General features: G+C 41.6%; 1 protein-coding gene across 1 annotated transcript; it reads left to right on the plus strand.

The window, feature by feature from the left end:
- The first annotated feature begins 2,532 nt into the window (after positions 1-2,532).
- On the plus strand, positions 2,533-22,443 carry ubald1a (UBA-like domain containing 1a). Its single transcript, XM_034860452.1, has 3 exons — positions 2,533-2,815; positions 3,481-3,540; positions 21,785-22,443. Exons 1-3 carry the CDS (start codon positions 2,708-2,710, stop codon positions 22,100-22,102), a joined length of 486 nt encoding a protein of 161 aa, XP_034716343.1. The 5' UTR covers positions 2,533-2,707; the 3' UTR covers positions 22,103-22,443.
- Positions 22,444-23,630: the final 1,187 nt, after the last annotated feature.

Here is a 23,630-nt window from a genome sequence, read left to right on the forward strand (position 1 = left end):
TGGCGAGGCAGGCAAATGTTTGAACAGCTGTTCTTATTGTTGCCAGGCTTCCTGATGTCCTTCTGAAGCAACTAAGCACACATAGGCTTACAGTGTGGCTACAGTAGACCTAATGGGTTGAAGGAGGGTGGGAGCACTGTTACACCAGGCTATGTATTTCGTATTAATAGCACAGTTAATCTTTGGAGGGGTTTTAATTCAGAAAACCCACAATATACTGTATAAGTCTTTGCATTTAATCCCTTTGGCTATAACTAAATGCAGTTTGGGGGAAAGGTGGAGGACTAACTGATACAAGATCCTAAACAAATGCAGGAAATAAAAGTCCTGAATACTCACCTTGTAAGATAAAATTGTTATTTTTGTCACATTTTGTTTGATATCTGGTTTAAGCTCAAATTTATCAGGTGAAATGTTGACACACTTGATTAAATAGGGGCCACACAAGGCTACATGATTTTAAACCCAAAAGGAATAGAAAATATGCTTGTTTGCTTTCTTGCTGAGAGTTAGACGAGAACATTGATTCCACTCCTCAATATACTGTATGTATGATATGAGGCTACCACCAGCAGGCTAACTAGCTAGGTTAGCTTGCACAAAAATTGGTGAGAGGGGGAAACAGTTTAGGTCGAGAGATTATAGGCCTATTTCCACCCTGGCCTGGGATTGCCTTGGGATCCCCCAGTCAGAGCTGATCAATGTGGCTCGGGAAAGGGAAGTTTGGGCTCCCCTGATGGAGCTGCTGCCCCCGAGGCTTAGATAGAACTTTGACCAACCTGTTATTTGATTTGGTTTACACTTGAAATAAAAAAATGAAGTTTGCTTGTATGGAACTGTACTCTTCATAACCTACATTTTTCTTTTACCCGTGTGAGTTGGTTTAAAGTCTTGTTAAGTATGGCTAAATGACACCATGGGAACTGCATGCAACATAGAACTGTAAACCAGAGTAAGCCAATCAAAGGGCACACTGTAATATATATTTATGTGTGTGTGTATTGGGAAACCTCCAAGTTTCTGTGGGATTAGCAGTAGCTCAGTCTGTAGGAAGTTGGGTTGGAAAGCGGAGGGTTGCTGGGCACTGCAAAGGTGCTCTCGAGCAAGGCACCCCAACTGCTCAGGCGCCTTTCTATGGGCAGCCCCCTCACTCTGACATCTCTCCATGAGTGCATGTGTAAGTACTGAGCATGTGTGTTTGTAATTCAGGCCTGTGTGTATGCCTAATAACAACAGAGTGAAAACATTGTAATTTCCCCTTTTGGTATTAATAAAGTATGCATTATTATTATTATTATAAATAACATGGATGTAAATGAGTGCGACTTCACCCAGTTCCAGTGGTTATGCTGTTTTTCAGGTGCCTCCTTGCACCAGCAGATGTCGCTATTATCAGTCCTTCCTATCCTCTCTCACCACAGACCCAGTCACATTCAAGCCATTGATAAAAGAATGTTTACAGTTTACAGTTCCCCATAATTCTGAGCGGCGTGTGTTGATACCAGTGAGCTCATTTTACACCCAGCCTGCAGTAAAAAACTGCTGCTTTAGTGGCCTAGATGTTTACTTTATTGTCCCTCATCCATCCATGAGAAAATTAACTAATGCGGTGTATTTCAAGAGGTACATAAGTCTAACTATATTGTATTGTAGGCTACATTCATTGTCTGTGTTTGAAGGGGTACATACGTTCTCCTCTTTGTTATCACATAGGCTTACGCTACTACTAAAAAAATGCCCTATTTTGTTTAACGATTTAATATTACATTCTCATTCATTTCATATGTATTCTAAATGTCATGAATTAACACAGAGTGATATAAGTCGTTAATGCGTTAGGCCAGCTGGCACCATTCCTCGTGTTATGTTAACCCTGTTTCAAACGCTGTCGCCTAACATCCGACCACTGCTGTAGTGTCCTTGGGCAAGCGTAAACAAAGCAGATGAAAAAAGCCCATGCTCACTCAGTGATTACAACAAAGGAGAAATGCGTAAAAGGTCGCAGGCCTAATATGTTGCCGCACAAGCTGCAGCACTGACGGGAGATGGGATTTATAAGAAGAAGTGCGCAGAGCAGACACGTCGCTTCTGAATATGTAGGTCTGTCGGCTGGCCCTAGTTTACCTCCGAGCGATGTAATTGGCGATGGTGGATTTGTTTACCATATTTGGCAAGGATAGTGACACAGCGCGCCTGGGAATTGGACGAGAGCGGCCGTCATTCACAAAAGTCTGCCTTCTGGAGCTTTACAAACAAAGCGTGTAATCACGGGAGTTGTAGTCCAAAACAAACCCTCTCTGAGAACACTCGAGCGGGGACTTCCCTCTTTTGCTGTGATTTTAACGCAATATGTTCCATCATTTAAACTACAATGATTGTGCTTTGCATTTTCCGTTTTACGTATTTTTAAGTATAAAAATAAACCCGCATCAGACGGTTAAAGACACTATGATCCGAGACCCTCCGCTTGCAGCATACAAATCCCACCGGCAATGTCCTCATTTGATTGGCTGCGCCCTTCTGTCAATCACGTAATGCTCCTTCCACTACCGCTCCTACAGTAAATATTTGTGTTTGCTCAACCGGCTGTAATGGTGGAAGACTGAGGTAGAGAAACGGAATACAACTAGAGGGAAGAAAGAGGAAAAACGGTCGAAAGTCGGTTTTAGAGCCAGTCGCCGCCAGCAGGACACGGGCTTCGTCGAAAATGGATGAACTCAAACATCAAGTCATGATTAACCAGTTCGTCCTGACGGCGGGTTGTGCGGCAGACCAAGCGAAGCAGCTTTTGCAAGCGGCACATTGGCAGTTCGAGGTAACGTTAAAAGAAAAATGAACGCTACAGCTTCAACGTTAAGAGTCGGTTGGGTAACTTTGGCAAACGTTTAGCTATGTCTGACCGACCGTTAGTTTTCGCTGGAGCATTCCTGTCTGTCTCTCGCCACTTTTCAGGCTCCTGAAATTCAACACAAAACAAAGCGTTAGTGTAAACTGTGTCCGTATTAGGTGGCCATAAGTCGACCCACGTTCTGACCAGAACTTTTGCTGTATCTAGCTAAAGTAACGTTAGCTATATTAGCTAGACCAAACCAATAGGGAATACACAGGGCAATGCTTGATGCAATTAGCTAGACTTTAGTCTAGATAAATACTATAATCCGACACATGACAGCAGTGTACATACGAAGCCAGTGAGTGTTGTTACGCAATATAGATGACCGTCGTGTTGTATTGGCTAGCCTAACGTTACTAAAGAGCAGGCTACTTAATCGTTTAGCCTGCGGTGATTTCGCTAGTGTTATAACATTTCATTGGGCTTCCCCGCAAGCTCTCTGTTCTGTATTGTTTGATTTTTATTCATATCGACACAGAAGTGAGCATGTTTGGACGAATTATTTGCTCGTATTTCAATGCATTTCCCTGAAACATAAACCACTGTCACTAAAATGTCATTAAATGTTCTGTGTGTTTTCATTGTAGACTGCCCTCAGTGCCTTTTTTCAAGAAACAAATATTCCGTACGGCCATCATCATCAAATGGTGAGTGTGAGGAGGAGCGGGGTGATAATATACTTGTGCATTATGTTTAATTGGAATAATAACAAACCTACTTTCAAGCTAGTATATCTTTAAGGATACTATGTTGTTTTTGGTGAGATGGGGGAGGATAAACAGCCCCTATAGGCCAAGAGGGATGATGCTGTACTAACAATAACAAAGCACATGTCGGCCATGTTGTGAGCTTCCAGAAATAAACACAGAGGCAGGCATGCAGCAGCAGCCACACACAGAGAGACAGAGAGAGACATTTTTATGTAGTGCGTGTGCAAAGAAGAGGGAGAGAGGAAGATGGATGTAGATTTTTTGAAATCCCTCATTTGTCATTGTAAACTGAGGTGCATACCCCTCAGTTTCTGGGTAAAACAGAAAAACAAATTCCTTCCAGAAAGAGGACAACTGCCGCTCACAAATCAGATCCCCAATCCAGACATTTCACCTGATTGGGTTGTTGCGGCCCCTGATGCAACACATTGGGGACTTTTAGGGGCAGGCAAAACCGAGGAGAATAAACTGGAAGGCGTTAGGACTCTGCACATACACACACACACACACACAGAGGTTGAACCTTATGAAACCCTAGCAGTATTCTTGGCTTTTAGCAGCAGCCCACTTTGGCAGAACACACGTCTTTGTTTGCAGCTGCATGCATGGCAGCATCCAGCAATAGCTGCTCTTTGGAGGAGCCTGACATAGACGTGAGAGGATGTTGGACATAACTGTTGATCATTTTTAAGCTCACGCGGTTTGTTTCTGTGTGTATGTGTTGGCTCACTGTTTGTGTTGCAAAGACGTTAATCATAGCGCTAAACATGTTTGCACTTCTACAGGAAAGCGAGGAGCATCGGGATAAAAGCGGCCCTGATATAGTCCTGGAGCATTTCAATATCGCCAGTCAGAATAAAACGGCTTGCACTGAATCAGGATCACTTTTATAGCCGCTTTTATTAAAAGAAAAAAAAAAAGCCAGTCCTTCTTCATCTGATGAGTAAATAAGAGCATCTCCGTTCTCTATTTAGCTCAGGAAATGTCTCACTTTAATTTAGAGAGTAAACAATCTGCCAAGAGCTGTTCTCTTCTGGCTGCCAAATAGGTCCGAGCTTGATTGCTGCCGACACTGGATGATGAAAGTCGGAACGCAGAGCACCTACGTGTGTTTGTGGTGTTGTTATAGACGTGTTCTTGCATAATCACAAGTTCACGTTCCCTTTTTATGCACATGCCTCTGCGTAGAACGTGCATGCATTTCTATTTTGTGCAGTGGGTGTTTGTGTGTATGTGTGTGAGTCACAGCAGTACTACAATAGGGCAGCGTGTCCAACCTTCCTGCAGCTTATCGGGCCACAGGGCTCGTTGGTTTACAGATCTAATCCACTTTGCTCCCACTCTCACACACTGTGTCTCTCTTCCGTTTAGGCTAAACGTGAACAACATTTGGATACATTTCTGTTGCACAGGCTGTTTTGTCAATGTTATGTGTTGCAACAAAAACTGAACTCATCCTTGAGATTGCTATTTTGGCTAGCTGCCTCGCTCCAGCCCCAACAGATCGCCGTAGACATGCAATTCTTGGCAGCATGGCAGGTTTAGTTCGTCATGTGGGTCAGTTAGTTTATGGATACTGTTCAATGAGCTTGTTTATGGTGTTGTTTTTGAGTGCCATCAATGTATAAAGCTGAATGTGGTGTACCAAATCCCTTTCCCATTTAACTTTGGCATCATGGGAAATAAGAAACTATCTTGGGTACAGAAGCACTGTTGTAAAAGAAATACAACAATGTGAGGATTTGTGACAAGCATAGCAGTCATGTTGTAAGCCATGTCAAGTCTGATTTTAGTTTACCTGTGCTGTGCAATCAGAGGTCAATACTCTGTATCAAATATCAAATAGTGAGGTGAGCTAGCCTACTCATCAGTGAAGTCTTGTATAATGCCCTGGAGGGCGGAGGATTTAGGATAAGCTCTTGTCATTAGTTTTTCTTTTAGTAGTGATCGCAGACACAGGGGAGTGCCTGTGCTTTAACTCATAAAGTAAAAGAGCTACAATCTCTGCATAGACACGCATTTTGACTCTGTTTGTTGTTGTTGTCATCCACGGTTGTGTATATAAATTGTGTTTCAGTTAAAGCATAACAGCCAGATGATGGCGCTTGAAGAGATTGCCCAATTATCTATGTTTTCTTCCATGATTGACACCCAGACACCTAAACTCTATCTCTCTAAACTCTGCAACTCCTCCCTGTCTACTCCCAGTTTTCTCCTCGACACAAACACTGCCTTTACCAACACTGCAACCACAGCACATTCCTCGGTGTCCTCTATTCAATATCTAGGAGTGTATATTGATAATGACCTGAGTTGCTGCACACACGTAACAAATGTCTGTGCCAGAACTCATCAGCATCTTCACTTTTTGTGCAGACTTAGTACTTGGGGTCTGTAAAAATATCATGTTAATCTTCTATAGAGCAACAATAGAATCAATTCTCTGGTATGGTATTACCAGCTGGTTATAGAATTTGACAGTGAAATATCTAAAACTCAGACTTTCAATCTGGTTAAAACGGCAGGCAAAATTATGGGAACACCTGCCAACCCGCAGGAGCTTTTTGATCAGCCTGGATGCGTATGGATGTAGGATTTAGTGGTTTTAAGGCATGGATGGGTGAACAGAAGAATGTAGGAAGGATGGCTTTTATCTTAGTTTAGTATTAAAATGGTAAACTGTAATCTGCAGTTTGCAAAGCTCTTTGAGTTGCCCATATGTATACTGGACATTTGTCTTTTTTTTTTTTTTTGGGCCTGTTGTTGTGTGTCTGTCCGGGGCAGGTTTCTCCTTAGGGGGACTAATAAAGAAACTTTGACTACAGGATGCAATGCTCACACAGTCCCAAATGGACCCTTTACCAGCACAGGGTGCTGTTGGAACTAAAAACACAGCACCCTGTATCTTTCTTAGTTTACACGCTCTCACTACTCTTGCCTTCCTCCCTCGCCTATTCTATCTCTTTCTCTTTACAGACGTAATACATAAGGCCCTTGAATTCAATTCTGTCGTTTATGTTTCCTGTTAGAGAACTTTATAACCATGCCTCGCCCCTCCTTATCTTGTTTTTTCATTAATCTCAAAGCAGTTACTAACCCCCAGAACAGCATATTGGCATGTTCACTCACACGTGGAATGCATGAGTTGTATTTGTGTTTCTTCTGGGTGTTCATGTTAATCCTGCTTATCAAATACTATACACACAGTCTTATACCCCTGCCTTTTTTGTTTTCATACATATTCTAAGAATGTGCTAAGCTCATTTTAATTAGTAAATAATTAAACTAATTGTGCATATAAAGTCTGAGCTATTTCCTATACTTCTTACACAGTTGTAATGCCAGTTGTCAAAAATGCTCTTCTGGTGTGCCCTAGTTGAGCGTGTCCCATGTACAAAGGCTCAGTCCCTACTGCAGTGGTCCCGGTGCGATTCCAACCCGCGGCCCCCCTCCCTTCTCTAGTCTAGTCATCTCCTGTCTTCAGTTCTGCTGTCCAATCCAGTAAAGGCCAAAAAGACCCAAAATAATCTTTACTAAAATGCAGTGAATAATAACAAAAAAAAATAATGGCCAGAAAATCATTGGTCATGTGAAAGCAAAAATGTTTTCTTGAGTGCTAGAGCGAGATTTCCTGGAACTAGATGACTGTGAGCAGCTTTGGGAAATATTTCGGTCTCCAGGGTTTTTGAGTGATCAGGTCTGGCCAGTGTAACAACTGTCTGTCTTTGAGTTGTTCACTATGTCATTTGGAAAAAAAAACACTGACGCCTTATACCTATATCAATGTTTCCATGGTTAATACCTCTCCATGTGGGGCACATGCAGCCACAATAAAGCAAATGAATCCTCATGTGAGCACAGAGCAGGAAGTGGCCAAGCTGGATGACTTCCACTGCTGTCTGGAAACATGTGACCCCGCCATGTGACTAAGCAAAGAAACAACCTAACTAAGCCACAAAGGCTGCTTCACATCTGTGTAATTTCTGCCAGAGGTACAGCTATTAAAAATGTATACAGTGAGATCCTAGTGTTAAGTTAATCTCCAGAATATTCCACATTCTCATTTTCTTCTTGAATCATATTGAAACATGTACAGTACATCTTCCTTCTGGTTCTCACACTGATATGGTGTTAAAAGAGAAAGAATTGAAACACTTCTAGTTCTTGTTTTAGCTCCTGTTTCTTGTTACTTTTTTTTTAGCACTTTCTTGGAAAGTCTTATTACACTGTTAAATGTTGTCAAAGTTCTGAGATCTGGTCTTGTCCTTTTGCATACTTGAAATTAATATATTCATGCAAAATATAAGCAGTAAGTGTGTGATCTTCTGCATCCATTTAAAGAACTGCTACTGCCGGGCACAGCGCAGCCTGGCCTACATCCTGAACCCACAGAATTGTTTTTTTTCTCTCCATGATCTCCTTTTTGCGTTTATTGTGCTGTAATTGTGCTTTGTCAGTGGCATCTCACACAAGATAAATGAAACTAGGATTTTATGAAGGGCAACGTTCAGTACCAACTGAATGGATACAGTGACGTAGCAGAATAGCATTGGGCACTGCAAGGCAGTGATAAAAGTGGGTGTGAGGTTGTTGAAAGACTGTTTCCGCGCAATATAAATTGTGTGTGTGTGTCTGTGTGTGTGTCTGTGTGTGTGTGTTTGAGGTTGTCTTTTCGGTAACTGCAAACATTTTGTTTTTGGTGTCTGGGTGTGGCTTTAAAAAAGATTTTCAGGAATCCTAACTTTTCTCATCCATGTAAGATCTCACTGAGATTTGAAGTATGTGGTGTGCCCCACGCAGAAGAGCAGAGGTATAATTACCTTCATAAATCATCATTTGATAACATGGAGGACTGTCTGCTTCTGTTTCTCTCTCTGTCTCAGCCTCTATTCGCTCATCATCACGATGCAAAGGGATGGAGGAAGGTTAACCAAATTATATAAAGGATACTTGTATTGTTGTCAAACTAGCCGTGAGGAATCAATGGAAACAAGTGAGAAAGCGTTTGGCTAAATAAATAGGCTTATAGCAAGGCAATGCCAGGTATTTGTGTAGAAGATAAAATAACACAGTGCTGCTGTGTGTTTCTGTCACACAAGAAACAAGGTGCTCTCTGTCCTGCTGCAGCTATTGCTTAAAGAAGTTTATTAAGTGCAGAATGGGGTGACATCCAGTTTGTTTCCTCCCGTTGTTTGTATATTCAAGTCTGTTTCATTATGTGTGTGCACAATTAAATGGGCATGCAGCAATGTGTCTCAAATTCAATCACGTCTAGATCTGTTAATTGTGACAACACTCCCTTTATGCGACAGACAAGGTTCCCATGTGCTGCACTGCTGCTTGTCATTCCTCTGCCATGGGCCAAACTCTCTCTCTCTCTCTCTCTCTCTCTCTCTCTCTCTCTCTCTCTCTCTCTCTCTCTCTCTCTCTCTCTCTCTCTCTCTCTCTCTCTCTCTCTCTCTCTCTCTCTCTGTGTGTCGTACAGTATTGCCAAGCAGTTAGCCACAGCTGAAGAGGCTTGGCCTGTGCTCTGCATGTTCCAGCGTGTTGCCCTGCATGTTTCCAAGAGCATGACTTCCCAGAACCCTAACCACACACACACACACACACACACACACACAGGAACCTTGGCTCAAGGGACTCTGGGAATGGGCTTCCATGTGGGATGGCTGCAAGGACCAGATGTGTTTATGAGCATTGGAGTTTCACACTGATTCTTGGAGTCACCGAGTACATACACACACACACACACACATACACACACCGGGGGTTTGGCCCATGGCAGAGGAATGACAAGCAGCAGTGCAGCACATGGAAACCTTGTCTGTTGCATAAAGGGAGTGTTGTCACATTGCGTCTCCCTGGTCGGTTTTCTTAGGTTAGCTGTTGTGCTGCAGCCTGTTTCCGCTCACTTTACTGCTGCTCCCTAGTCCTACTAGTTCTATGCAGTCCCTTCCCTCACCTTTATCCATCCCTTTCCTATTTTTTTTTAAATTTGCATTCATGACCCTTGACTCTGCTCTTTAATTCCTCCATTTAAATCTCTAGATATTGATTTTGATTACCATATGTTGTAGTGTTCAGTGGTTCAGATTGAAATGGAAGCTGACATTGATTAGAAAACCCAATACACAGACTGCATGTGAGGTGAAAGAAAGAAAAAATTGGTTCTCCAGTGTATGCATAGCCTTAAGAAATATCTTTTGGCAAGCTGTGTTTGCATCACACTCATGTTTTTTTTTCCTCCCTCACTATGACCTTTGGCCTAGTAGTTTATGCTGCCAGACTCTTACCAGTTGACAGGCCAAACTCCTTTTTATAGATATGAGTGGGCCACTGAACACCTATTGTTAGCCATTGTTGTGAGCAGGGCAGTGTGTACAATTGTTCAAACAGGGGTCCGTTTCAGGAAGGAGGTTTAACTAACTCTGAGTCTAACCCTGATCTCTGAGTTGATTTACCCTGCGATGGGAAACTGAGTTTTTGTTCCAGAACAGCTGATTCAAGTCAACTACCCGGGGTAGGTTGACTCGGAGGTAAAGGTGTGCACCATCACAATAAAAAGACAGCATAAATGGAGCCATTATAGTAAGATTTCCACTGGTAACAACCACAAAAAAACTGGTTGGTGGAAATACTCATGCGCACATACAGCAAGTTTGAACATTTAGTTAAAAAAAAGCAACACAGCGGCTGCTGTAAATAGCGAGAATTGGTGTGGGAGAAAATTACTGCTTGAATCAATGCATAAGCTCGACTATATTGTATTAATTTCATCTTTAATCACAGGTAACGTCTAATATGGTTGGCTACACCTATCATTTCATTTAGGTGCAATCCTGCGAGCAAAAAAGTAAACTATTACTAATCCCATTCTGAGGTTGCAGCAACATCGATTATAAATCCTAATTCTGTTATTTCTTTTTAATGTCTGTTATTGGTTTGTGTCCAGGGAACTGTACACACACGTTTAAAACACGTTTCAGAGTGAGTCACACTCTTCTGGCGGCGCTTTACGAATACGCTCCACATCAACAATGTGCTGGGATGTAGACCATGTCCACGATGGGTGACGTCAGTGATTTGAGGCCGGATACGGTTATGTAGGCTACATAACAGTCCGGGAAGAAAAACAAGACTGCTCAAATAGGTACTTATCTGGAAATGAAAATACATCTATCTATCTAAGTTTTACAGCTTCTTTATCAAAGGGATCGTCAAACAAAGGAAATGCCATGTTCGGAACAAAACCCGTTTTGTAGTCTGCCTAACACAGTTAATAAACCAACATGTTTAGTTTTTATTCATGCAGATAGCAAACTGCACTAAAATGTGCCTGATACAGGTTGAATGAATGAATGAGGTAATAGAAGAGCACTGTCAAAGGGAGTAGACAGAGAGAAACTCAAGTTTTATTGAAGAAAACCTGCTCCCGACCAGGTTAGGTTCACAGGCTCAGTTACCATAGTAACTGAGGTTAAGCAACCTCTCTTTCTGAAACGGGCCGGAGTTACCCATCTCTCTCAGATTTAAATAACCTCCTTTTCTGAAACAGAAAAGAGTTTTCCTCCTTTAGGTTAACCTTTAGGGTTAACAAACTTTGTTTTCCCTAAACCTGCTTTCTGAAGCAGGCCCCAGGACACATGGTCTACTCAGTCCCAGTTCTCCCGTCTTCTGTAAAGAGCTGCTTTCTACTTCCTATACAGTGCGATAAGACACTTGAAAACAGAACACCGCCCGGCTAATGGTCAACTGAGTCCCTCGTGAGCGTGAATCCAACATTGTCTCAACGTGTATAAAATATTAACTCACACATAGACATACACAGACTCGGGGAGCAGCTGCTGGAAGTTGGGTGAGGAGGACGGAGTGAGGGTTCATGGGTGAGGAGGGGAGGGGGCGGTCACTTGAAACGTTCAGCAGCACCTGTCAACCTCCTTTATTCAGGTTGGGAAAGAAACGCCTAGTTCTCACGTCAAAACGTACTGTTAGTGAGCTATGTGAGGGAAAAATAAAAACCGAGACATAGAGTTGCATGTATGGTTTAGATATGATGTGGTAGTGCTGATTTGGTGACACTAACTAGTGCCAAACCACTGTCTGTTGTAAAGTAATGGCAGTTCCCCATGCACAGCTTAGAGAGGAGGGTGGCAGATTGATGAAGGTCTTGTTGTTGAGTGTTTTTTCCCTCTATAATCAGTACCAGAGTTAAGCCTGGGATATGTCTAACATATTTAGAAGTATTTGTAGCATTTGTTGTATTATCAATTATTCCCTCGTTTTACTTTTCTATTATCAGTTGTTGCCGTGAGAACGGTTTAATGCTCCCGTTATTCCACACGGTCAAATAATCTGTTGAAACAGTGAATTTGCAGGTTCTTTAAAGGTCAAAAAATCTAATTAAATGATTTGCTTTAAGGCCTTAAAGAGGCTACAATTGACTTTTTGATGATAACAGTATATCAAAAACAGGAAAAGGGGTCACTTGCAATGACCCTTCACAGAATTATCTGGAGTCCACAGCTCCCTAAAGCTTTATAGTGAGTTTTAGCTTATTGTTTAGCGTTTAGATGTTTTTGTTGGTGATGCAGACTAATGCAAAGCATATGTTGATTTGCCTGACATATTTCATATTTTAATCTTAATTAGTTTTTTTGTTTCAAAGATCTCAAATTGAATTGGAAGTATCATTTAAAGCTTTGCAATATTTATTTTAATTACTCATTGTTAGCATAGTTAGTAGTTGTACTTGGCAGTTGATTGGTTGCATTGGGATTTAACTGCAGACTTGCTGCTCCAAAACAAAAAAGCAGTGCTTGGCTACACACACACACACACACACACACACACACACACACACACACACACACACAACCTATTTAAACATTTAACAGGCAGGCAGAATCATGCACAGTTAATTCAGCAATGGTTTATTCAGCCTGGCTTTTCTCCTTTATTCTCCTGTTTTGGTCTCCTGTTTTGCCAATAGCCCGCTCATTCCCCAATCTCTCACTTTCTGTTGGTTTCATCTAATTTATTTTTCTTTCACAGTTTTCTTTTTGTACACCTATTAACTTTAATCTGCCATGCTTTTCCATTTTGCCCTCATTTCCACAATCCTCACAGGGCATCAGTCAGAATCAGCCTTCCCAGTACATTAATGACTGGACACCAACAGTAGCAGTAGACTGCAGTCACATCTACAGTATGTCATTTGTTTGATCCATAAATGGGAAAAGTTCATTTTTGCTCTTGTGGTTTATTGAGGTTTTCACTGCCAGATTACAAGTAAATTCGGCCTTGACTGCCGGTAGTATAATGACACACAGACTCACAAGTTTATTTGTTTATAAGACAGAGTCTTGGTAATATTTTGAGGTTACATATTTTGGGAAGCATGTTGTCAGAGCATCTAATTCTTGTTCCCGTAATCTTAGCTAAACAAGATGGACTTGTCTGTGCTCTTTGCCAGTAATTTGATATATTGAGGAGGCATTTCATATCACCAGTTTAACCTCCATTTGTCTTCTTCATTTTATCTTGGCACTCTTTGGCCAATACAACATCTTAGTTTTTTGGTGTTCGTGTCAGTTTTCATGTCTGACATACTGTACTGAAGCCCTCTTCAAAGTGGACAGAGCCCTGCATTGTCTGTGTTGTCAGGTTTGAATGGCATTGTTTTAACATACCCAAACAAACCAAACCAAACAAAAGGATTGTATATTTCATGATGCATGAAAACATTCATGATGTAGACGCACCCCAGACTAGTCCGGACCTGATGCTGGTGAAACCCAAGCATCCTCCCACACAACCAGCCCTTAGCACCAGTTGAAAGAGGCACTCAAATGTTTGCCTCTCCTGTTCACATCTTTCTCTTTTTTTTTTTTTTCTTTTTTTTTTTTTTTTACCTCAACCTTGGATTTATTTAGACATGGCTCCATGTTCTTTTTCAGTATTGTACAGCTTCATACCCCTGAGCTGCCCATTATTAGTCACAGTTTGAGTGGGACAGTGTGCTATTGGTCAGTTCCAATAACGGTGCTGGAAGACAAGCAGAGAGACCCTTCAGCATCGAGTGAAATGCTCCCAGAGTTGATGATAATGACGTGGGAAGAGGAAGGCTTTGATATGTGTACAACACAATGTAGAGCTGTGACCCCAGGTTCTCTCTTATATAGGAAAAAAACATTTTTGCCACATTATCAACATAATTATATTAAGCAACACAGTTCCTCAAAACAGACATTGCCCTGGGGTTTACCAGATCACCAAATAAGGATTTTGAAGTGTGCATGCCTGTTGGCTCAGTGATAGCAGCCAAGCTATAAAGGAGACCCCTCGTCTTGTTTTTGCAGTTGTAGAACATGTGTTATTTTGCATGTTGACAGACCAGCTGTGGTGAAGAAACTTATGTGTCACACTATCCGGTCACCATGTCATATTTTAAAACCTGAACTCCAGATATCAAATTTCATAACTTTCTTAAAAGGTTTGGGAACTGACTTAAAACAAGTCCACAAATTGATACACACAGGAATAAAATGATTTTTGGAATTGGCTGCAGACTAAACCGATTCCAAAACTCACTTATTCATTTGTCTATTAAAGAGATATTTCACCGTTGGAAAGATGAATATATCTTTAAATTGGGTCATTTTAGTAGTAGAAATGGGAACTTTCACTCAAAATTGGTGCCTTCTAGGCCAAGAAAAGCCAGAAAATGTGTTTTTGTCCATTCCCAAGCCACGCATACCGTTTACAGACATAGACAGTGAGGCAGTCAACTCTAGTGTGTTTTATTGTCATTTCAGATATCAACACGAAACTATGTGGTGTTACACATTTAAACTACATAAAGAACATAATAAAAAAAAAATACGAAACTACATCTGGTGCAGCCACATTATAGGCTCCATAAAGTTCAAGTCAAGTATTCTGTCTGTATTAAAGTTCCCTGCATATTCTCCGATCTGTACCTATGTATCCCAGTGGGACTAATGTGCGGTAGTTTGAATGCACATAATTGTTGTAAAAGATGGCTGCTGAAAAGCGTTCGCCCAGCTGTAGCTTAGCTCCAAGATGGCTGGCACTCAGTTCGCCTCAGCTTGCTGTGGGTCCAACCCCCTACGGGTTGAAAACATGCGGAAATAGCTGGCTTGTAGTTCAATACTTCTGGGTAGAAATGCCTCAGATGACGCAAAATGAGGTTTTTGCGTCATCTGAGTTTTTTTTCCAGACCGACAATACAGAGATCTCTCTTCTCGGAGACAAGAGGGAGGGAGGTTTCCACTGATGCAAAGCTTAATGGTAATCGGTGAAGTATCCCTTTAAGCTCCTAAATAGTGGCAGATTAAAGGCCTGGGTTGACGATTGGGATTTGCGCCTTCGCACCGTTATTGTTGTGCTTGTGCCTCTGCACCGATACTTATTTGTTTTTATTCATTATTTTTGGAGTAACGTTTAACTGCACTGTGACCCCGTGTTGTGTTTACACACCATCAGGGCCAGTATCTGTTGTACATGTTGTGTGTTTGTTTTTAATTGTGATTAATGGCTGCAGCAGTGCCCGAGACAGATTTTGCCCTTGTTGGGCAATAAAGTTCATCTTGATCTTAAAAACATCTTAATTTGTTTCATTTTGCATGTAGTCAGATTTACGGTGAAGAGTTTTCTTTCAGCAATAAAGCAGTATAATCTGCTGAGAGGTTGTTCAGAAACTTCCAGCTCGGGGCTGCAGTCTTCGCCGTGATTCTCGTCTCTCACAGATCTCTCAGCACAGTGTGCTGCAAGTGCTGACTTAGAGTGTGTGTGAAGCAACAGACCAGAGGAGGGGGGAGAGGAAGGACAGAACGCAAATAAAAACATTTTTTATAGGTTCATTTTAATGTTCTTAGCAGAGAAAAGGATGGAGAAAACCGAGTTTGGTTTCGGTCATAAGTATTGTTTTGTGACAATAAAACAAATAGATTATTTTAGTGAGAACGCATACATAACTACAAATAACTAATGTTAGGGAAATCTATTTATGAATGTTACGCGTTTCTGGATTAAAAAAAATATATAAATATTTGTCCGATATAACGGAATCTCGGATTTTTAAACAACCAAATATTTGTATCTGTATCGGCCTTAAAAATCCTGTATCGGTCGGTCTCTAATTTGCTCATGCTTCAAATCCGCACCATAAGTTTGAAGCATGCGCGATCTCAAGCCAGGCTCACGCTGAAGGCTACATGGAGATGAAGGCGCCCTTCATGCTGCCAGTGCTCCGGACCATTGCAAAATCTGTCTTTGAATTCCTGACAGCTGTACGAATACATCCAGATAGAGATGGAAGTGAGAGGGATAAAAGTATGTGGCGTGGTGTAGGAGCACCGAGGTAAACGTTACATGGAGGTCAGTTGGGGGCACGAGACGTAACTGAACCCTTTGCCCAAGTATGCAAGGGGATGGAAAGCTTCTCTTTTTAAGCCTGGCACGTACACACACACACACACACACACACTTGATAGTTCTAAAGAATGTGGTCGGTTAGACTGAAAATAACTCCAGCTCATCTGTTTGTGGACACACACATTATGTACACAAACGGAGGAGTGTTTAAGGTTTGTGGAGCTTCACCGCGGGCCCGGTCCAGGCATGTTAAGAGGGGCCGCTGCCTGTCTGCCTTCTTCATGCTGGGCTCAGCAAACAGACTTGAAGAGAGGGTGGACAGGGCCGGGCCACTGTGACCACAGAGCCAGTCCTGCCTGAGCCCCATCCCGTCAACAGGAGATCTGCTCTACCTCCTCATAACAACAGTCGCCATGGCAACCCCTCGCTGTTGCCTCTGTTTTGAACACAATCTCGCTGTCAGTTATTCGCCCTGTCTCTCCATCTGTGCCTTTTGAATAAACCGTTAGACCTCTGTGCTGTAACACACTTTCTGTTTTATGTGCTGCTGCATGCACTTAAACACACGCACACACACACACAGTCTGTCATACTGAAGTTCCTCAACAACAGCTTTCAACATCTGCTTGTGTTTCTCAGCATATAGTTTCTCAACACGGCAGTACATCTCTGTGTTGATCTTGTCCTTTTGATAACCTTTTTCTAAATGATACAGCTGTAATTATCTTACAAAGCCTGCAGACAGCAATGTGTTTGCGTCAACTGAGCTGACTGTTCTCAAATTACAATACTCGTAGTGTTTTGGAGACAACTGTCACAGTAACCTCAATTTGAAAACAAGTTTACCTCTCCGGACGTCTCACGTGGTCTCTGAACAGTTATGAACTTGCATGCACCCACAGAATAAACACTTGTTAGATACTTAAACTCTTCTTTTTTTCCCCCTTTCTTGCCCAGTTGCTGTATATTTAGACAACAGTATTTGCACACCGATAATTCACTGTCAGTAATGGTTGCTTGCAGTTTTTGTAGTTTTATTCCTGTGTAATGCCCAACATTTGGTCCTCCCACATGAGATTACAAGACACTGTTATATACATCTGACCTCAAAATAATATATAACATCCACCTCAATTATCAGTTCCAACATTATATGTGATTTTAAATAGCATATTGATGAGAAAAAAAAATCCATATACTAGCCAGAGAAAGAACCAAAATGCAACTAAGTTCATCTTTGTCATCTCCAGTCTTTTTCCAAGTAACTGGCTGATTTAAATGTATTTAAACAGCCAAATCAGTCATTGTGCATCATCCATCTTGCCATATATAGTATGTCTTAGTTTCCAGTAAATAGTACAGTATTAAATAAAATATAACTATTACATGTAGAGACCACATGAAAAAAATGCCCTTTTCTACTTTCAGACTGACCTACTGTCCACTTTTAACATTTTGTAATTTAACTTGGCAAATAAACATCTTTGTTCCTTCAAACAAATATATACAACATAAACAACATATGTTATCATCCTAAATGTACAGTTATGATTTAGTCTATATATCATAAGGCCACAGCTAACCTACATTTCTTAAAAGACAAACTTTGTTTATAAAAAAAAACCTTATCAAACCCACAGTTGAGTACACACGTCTTTCTTCCATATAGAGTTACTCATTCCATAACTACACATATCTCCCAGTGAACCTCACACGGTTCACATCCCATAGTGCTGGTATGTGTGCACTCAACTGTAAACCCTCTGTAGACACTCTAAACGCCAACAGGTGTGTGTATGTTCAGGTGGTAATTCTTCTCAAAATGAAATCTTAACGGTCTCGTTGCAGCCCAGGTGCCCTTCAGTTGTCCAACAGACAAATGGACTTAAACCTAAGTTTACACACACCGGTCTCAGCAGCTCTTGCAGTAGTTTTGGCTGGACACAAGCAAGGCGGGGCCAGTCCCATGAACATCAAAGTTGTTCACTGACTGACTGACTGAGTGATATAATTACGCCATTGGTCAGTTAAGTGTTGGAGTTTTCCCATTGGCTGTTGCTCATTAAAAATTACTTTTGCAGTTTAGTTTTGAAGCCGAACAATCCCTTTCATAGCAGATGGAACAGATACCTGCTGCCTTCTGATGTCACCCCTCTAAAGGAAAGGCCTTCAGGATAGTACTACTAACTGTCATGACAGACAGCTGACAAGACAGCTTGATTCTGCCAAGCTGGCACTAATGCCATAACCGCTGGTTGAAGTATCCACATTGCTATGTTTTAGAATAATTACCAAACTAATTACTCACAGTGATTGAAATAGGACAATCACATTTTAGATGAGTAATCCAGAACAAATTGTTATAAAAAAAAAAGCATTTTTATATTGATATTTGACTCAAACATAGCTTAACTATGGCATATGATATGCTACTTATTACTTGGACTTCTATGTAGATTGAACATTAAATATCTAGGAAATCACATCATATAGACTGACTATTTTTGTAACAGCTAGGTCAAAATGTAGCACGTTCACCATGAACGGTTTCCACCTTGACTTGTTCTGTCATTGCCTGCAGCGAGAGTTAATCTGCTACTAGGCTGCATAACACACACTGAGGGAAAACACACAGTAACCTGCTTCCTCAGTATGCTGCTCCAGAGCAACAGGGCTGACCTCTGTTTAGGAAATCATGCGGAGTTTTCACCACTGACCCTGTTTTCTCTGCTTTGACAATACGCAGGTCATGTGCTTAATTACAGAACGTTTGAAAGTTGACAACACTTGTAATTGATAATAACGGCAAATTTAATGCACATCCTATATTTGTGTTGCAGTTGTTTGGGAGTGGAGGATATGGTGTTTCTGTGTTTGTGGATCATTAATAAATACATGCCGACAGGTCCGGGGTCCGTTGAAGCTTTTCTTAGTGAGAAAGTAATAAGATAAGCAGTCAGGTCCAAACTGTCTTTGGACCTGACCGTCTTCCCTGTTGGTTAATACGGTTTGCACCTCTGTCGAGGTGCCCTGCAAAGACCCACACACTCAACATACCGACTCTGTGTTGTGTTGTATAATGAGTGGAGGAGTGCGAGGTGGGCAACTGTGAGACACAAACATGGTGTTTGAAGTCAGTTTTTTGTTGTCAGCTTCCCTCTCCCATCTTTCCTGTTTTAGTCCACCGTTGCATGAAGCAAAAGCTGAACAATAAATGTACAAATGAAATGTAAAGTCTTTAAGCTCACTGCAGGTGTATATTAGTACCTGCTCATCTGTGTATGACTTTATAGATGAGTAAGTCATATACAGAGGTCTCCGTGGACAACCTGAAAGGTCATGTGTCAGCGGTTTTCATTCCTGGCCAGTAAGCAACGAGGCCTCATCTATTGTTTTCTACCTGAGTAGCAGTCACACAGACCCTTTTAAACGATCACAAGGTTTAAAAAACCCCCAACCAGCAGCTTCCACTGCTGCTCGCCAAGAAGAAGGATCATAAAGGTCACTTGAGCATCCCAGGGTGTCTCTTTAACGCAGGAAACGGCCTCCGAGACATGAGCCAGCATTTCCTGTCAGAGTGCACAGTGGACACACTCACCTTTCATAACAGCACGCCGCTCTGAGAACCTCTTACTGTGCCGGGCCCGGGCCAGCCCGGCTCCACGCTGTACATTCGTAGGACTGCCCTGCAAGCCGCAGCACTTTTTGGAGGTGAAGGAGTCTAATTACACCCCACCCCAACCAAGGGAGGAAAGGGGCTCCTGTCAGGCTGTTGTTTTTCTAACGGTTACTTGTGCATTAAGGCTGCGTGTCATAATCGGAGCATCCCGGGTGATGGAGCCAGCGGTTGAATAGATCCCCGGGGCCAGCCTGAGGTCTGTTCAGCGGGGGTGGGAAAAATAATCAATTCTTAGATGTCTTGTGATTCTCGGCACAATTCGATGCTTGATATTGTTAAATTAATAATCAATGATTATTATTATTATTATTATTATTATTATTATTATTATTATGTCTCCAGACATGTACAAATCAGAAAACAGAGTGACTGAAAGAGGATGGGTTAATGGACAACAACTTAAAGTTCAGGCAAGAGTGCGGAAAAAAGAAACACAAAAATGGCCAAAAGGAAGAAAAAAAATATACTCATGATCTAATAAAAAATACAAAAAAATAAATAATAATAATAAAGGCTGTTGATCTACTTCATCAACATCTGACCACCTCATATTTCATGTTCTAAGAAGCCTTTAAGGCTTAAGCATGGAATGACTAGAAAATAAAAACCTCAGTAGACAAAACATTTCATTAAAACTCGTGTGTGACAAATGCTGTAGAAGTCAAAAATCCAACACTCAGATTGATATCTATATTTTTTTAAGTCATGCATGGAAATGGACATTAAAAAAAATCGTTGCATTGATAATCAGTTTAGGATCAAATCGTCGGCCTCTGAGTTGGAATTGAATCGGGAGGTGCCCGGAGATTCCCACCCCTAGTTGTCAGCAAGGAAATGTTTTTTTTCCCTTTTCAGCATGTTAACATTTTTTGTCCTGTACTCATGTGTGACTGCAGCTGCTGTTTCCCGTAGTTGATTCACGGAGCCTATGACTCCCAATTCCAGAATAAGCCCACCCTGAACGAACCAGCTCGCATTTAACGTTAAAATCCCACTCTTGTAGGTATGACAGATGGTTAATGAGGTTGATTTGATTTCAATCGAGGCTCAGATTCTTTCATCCCATTTGTACTCAAATCATAAGTAAATTTCATTGTATTTAATCCTGGGAGTTGCCCGGGTGATTTGGGGTTTTTATGTAGGTGTTTGCCCAGCAATTTCTAGATGTCAAGCCTCGTAGTTGAACCGTGGCGTCTCCTCTGCTTCCTTATGGAGTACAGTAGCTTGTTGTTTTCCTGGTCACAAACGGACGGGAGGAAGCAGGCCATGGAGCAGTGTGTGAGAAGCTGCGTTAGGGAGGATGAGGATGAAGGCTTACTATTTCTGAGCAGCCAAACATGTTGTTCACATGGCCTGTCAGCTGCAGGCTGGTAGGCTGAGTGTTGTTTTTGGCACACGGGTGTATTGTGTGTCCTCGGGGTGCACCACTAAAGGAACTCCTGGCAGGCAGCAGGACAATAACATCGCGAGCACAAAGGAAGGTCGGAGCCGGTTAGAGCAGGCAAGAATAATGAGGCCAAGGAGACTTAATGTGTGTTTTTGTATTTTGTACATATGTCCAGAAAGTAATATTAGCTGTTATTCCCAGTGTGTGTCCAGGATGCTAAATCAGATTGGACGCCATATTATATTTGGAACAGGAAGTGGATCTAAACAAAGGACTATAATGTCATCATCAGGATCCTCTGGGGAGGCGAAGTGTGCATGGTATTCCCCTAAAGTTCCCTTTAGTTATACAGCAGTTTACTTCCTTTACTGCTCAATACTGCCTTTTATGCAGTACCCCATGATGCAAATTGCTGAAGTTATAGTGTTTTTTGGCAGATGTCCATTTTCCTTGAAGTGTTCGTGAGCTTGATTTTGATCAACCAGGTTTTGGTGTCGTTCTGTTACGAAAAAACTAAAAACCTCATTATAGCCCCACAATTTTGCAGTGAAAGTCAACAGTCATATTGAAAGAAATCCATTATAGAAGGCAGAAAGATTTTTCCACTGATAATATTACCAATAAAACAGAATGTGGAGCAGCAACATGCACACTTTAACTCACTCTAAAAAAACCACCAGAATATGCATTAATCATTCTCTTTCCCTCCTCTTTCTTAGATGTGCACCCCAGCCAACACACCAGCGACACCCCCCAACTTCCCGGACGCGTTGACCATGTTCTCCAGGCTGAAGGCGTCCGAGAGCTTCAACAGTGGCAGCGGCGCCAGTTCCATGGCTGCCTCCATGGCCACCTCACCCCCCCAGGTCGGCGGCTGGGGGTTCTCACCAAACGTTCCTAATGTGCCGCAACCTCCACATGGACTCTGGACTCAGGGGCAGCCCCCCACGCAGCCCTGCCCCTCCTGGCCCACGGGCGTAAACCCCCATGCAGGTGCTGAGCAGAAGGCTAGTGTAGTGATGGAGGCTGAGAGATGAAGGGCAGCATGGGACTGAAAAGCCCCCGTTTCCACCCCGGGGAGGGAGGGGAACAGGAGGATAAATGCGGGGAGGGCGGAAGATGATAATGGGTAGAAATGGGTTTTGATCTTTTTTCCCAAAATACGGATGGATATGGAAATAGACGAAAGCTACGCAAAGATACCAAGAAAAACTCAATGTGGACAATTTAAGAAGAGGAGAAAACCAATGCAAATGTCAATACAAAAATAGAAGAAGAAAACGATGCACACACACACATAGTAATAAGAGAGCAACTGAAATCTTTGTTAGTTTTTCCTAAATAAATGCGTAGAAAAAAAAAATATTCTTGAACTTAAAAAAAAGTTTTAATTTAACTTTTTTTTTTTTTTTTTTTTTAATTGTCACGCCCAAGGATTGAATGTGATGCTCAAAGACATTCAAGGCAGCAAACTTAATTTTTCCTTTTATTTCTAGCCAGTGTTTTTTGCCACTGGTGTTCTGTGTTTCTGCTACTGTCCGTGCTGCATGAGGAGAGAGGAACTTTGCAGTGTTTGAGACGGATTTAAAAATCTACACGCACTTGTGTGTGAGTGTGTACGCATGTGAGCGGTTGGTCAGTGTGTAATCAAAAATATATATACAGACACATAAATATATATTCACACACACAAACACACGCACACACACACATTAGCGTTTAGAGGAAACACCTCCATACTGTCATCCCCATCGTTAAAGGTGGGACTTTTCTTACCTCACTTGTTGGTCACCTGACTTCTTTCAGCTAATCAGGGATTCTTCTTAAACCAACCGTTGCCGCCGCAGGACATGTTTATAAAGGTTTTGATCCTTGCTGCAATGGCTTTTCCTGACACAGTTTTAAACCTGGACTCAGACAACATCTGTCCACTGTATACTGTTTCCCGAGGATTTGGGTATTTACAAGTAAAAATGAGAAATCATGAATATAACATTGTTTATAATGCTAATTGTTCTGTTTTTGTTGAAAGGTTAAGGGAGGGGCTTTGAAAATGAGTGGGACTTCAGGTTGGTCTTTTTTTCTTTTTTCTTTTCTTCTTTTTTTAAGTGAATGCAAACGCAGTTCAAATGGCTACAGATATAAAAGGAAAAAAAACTCGACTACATCTTTGTAAACAGAATTGCCACTTTGCATGATGTGTTCATAACGTGTGACATCTTCTGTAGCATACATACATGAGGTCGAGACATGTTTATGGGAGGGGGTGGAGTAAAAGATGAGGGTGGGGTGGTGGGTCTCATCCCCAATAGACGTGCAACAGATGAGTATTTCTCGACAAAGACTCAAATCAGCAGTGTCTCAATGTAAAAGCAAAATGGACATAGTGTATTGTTAGATATGAGAAACTCAGAGAAGAAAATGGATGTGGGGCAGCTTTGGGAAGTCCACCGCAGACTATATGGGGACACTACAGACTACTTTCAGATATACAGTATGTGTGTGTGTGTATATATATATATATATATATATATATATATATATATATATATATATATATATATA

This window comes from Etheostoma cragini, chromosome 21 (assembly GCF_013103735.1).
Source record: "Etheostoma cragini isolate CJK2018 chromosome 21, CSU_Ecrag_1.0, whole genome shotgun sequence".
NCBI classification, from domain to species: Eukaryota; Metazoa; Chordata; class Actinopteri; order Perciformes; family Percidae; genus Etheostoma; species Etheostoma cragini.

What these genes read in the sequence shown, in the direction of transcription:
- ubald1a (XM_034860452.1), top strand. Translation starts at nt 2,708, where the DNA reads ATGGATGAACTCAAACATCAAGTCATGATTAACCAGTTCGTCCTGACG. An exon ending in CGGCACATTGGCAGTTCGAG is followed by an intron (nt 2,816 to 3,480) that starts GTAACGTTAAAA and finishes TTTTCATTGTAG; the next exon opens with ACTGCCCTCAGTGCCTTTTT. An exon ending in ACGGCCATCATCATCAAATG is followed by an intron (nt 3,541 to 21,784) that starts GTGAGTGTGAGG and finishes CCTCTTTCTTAG; the next exon opens with ATGTGCACCCCAGCCAACAC.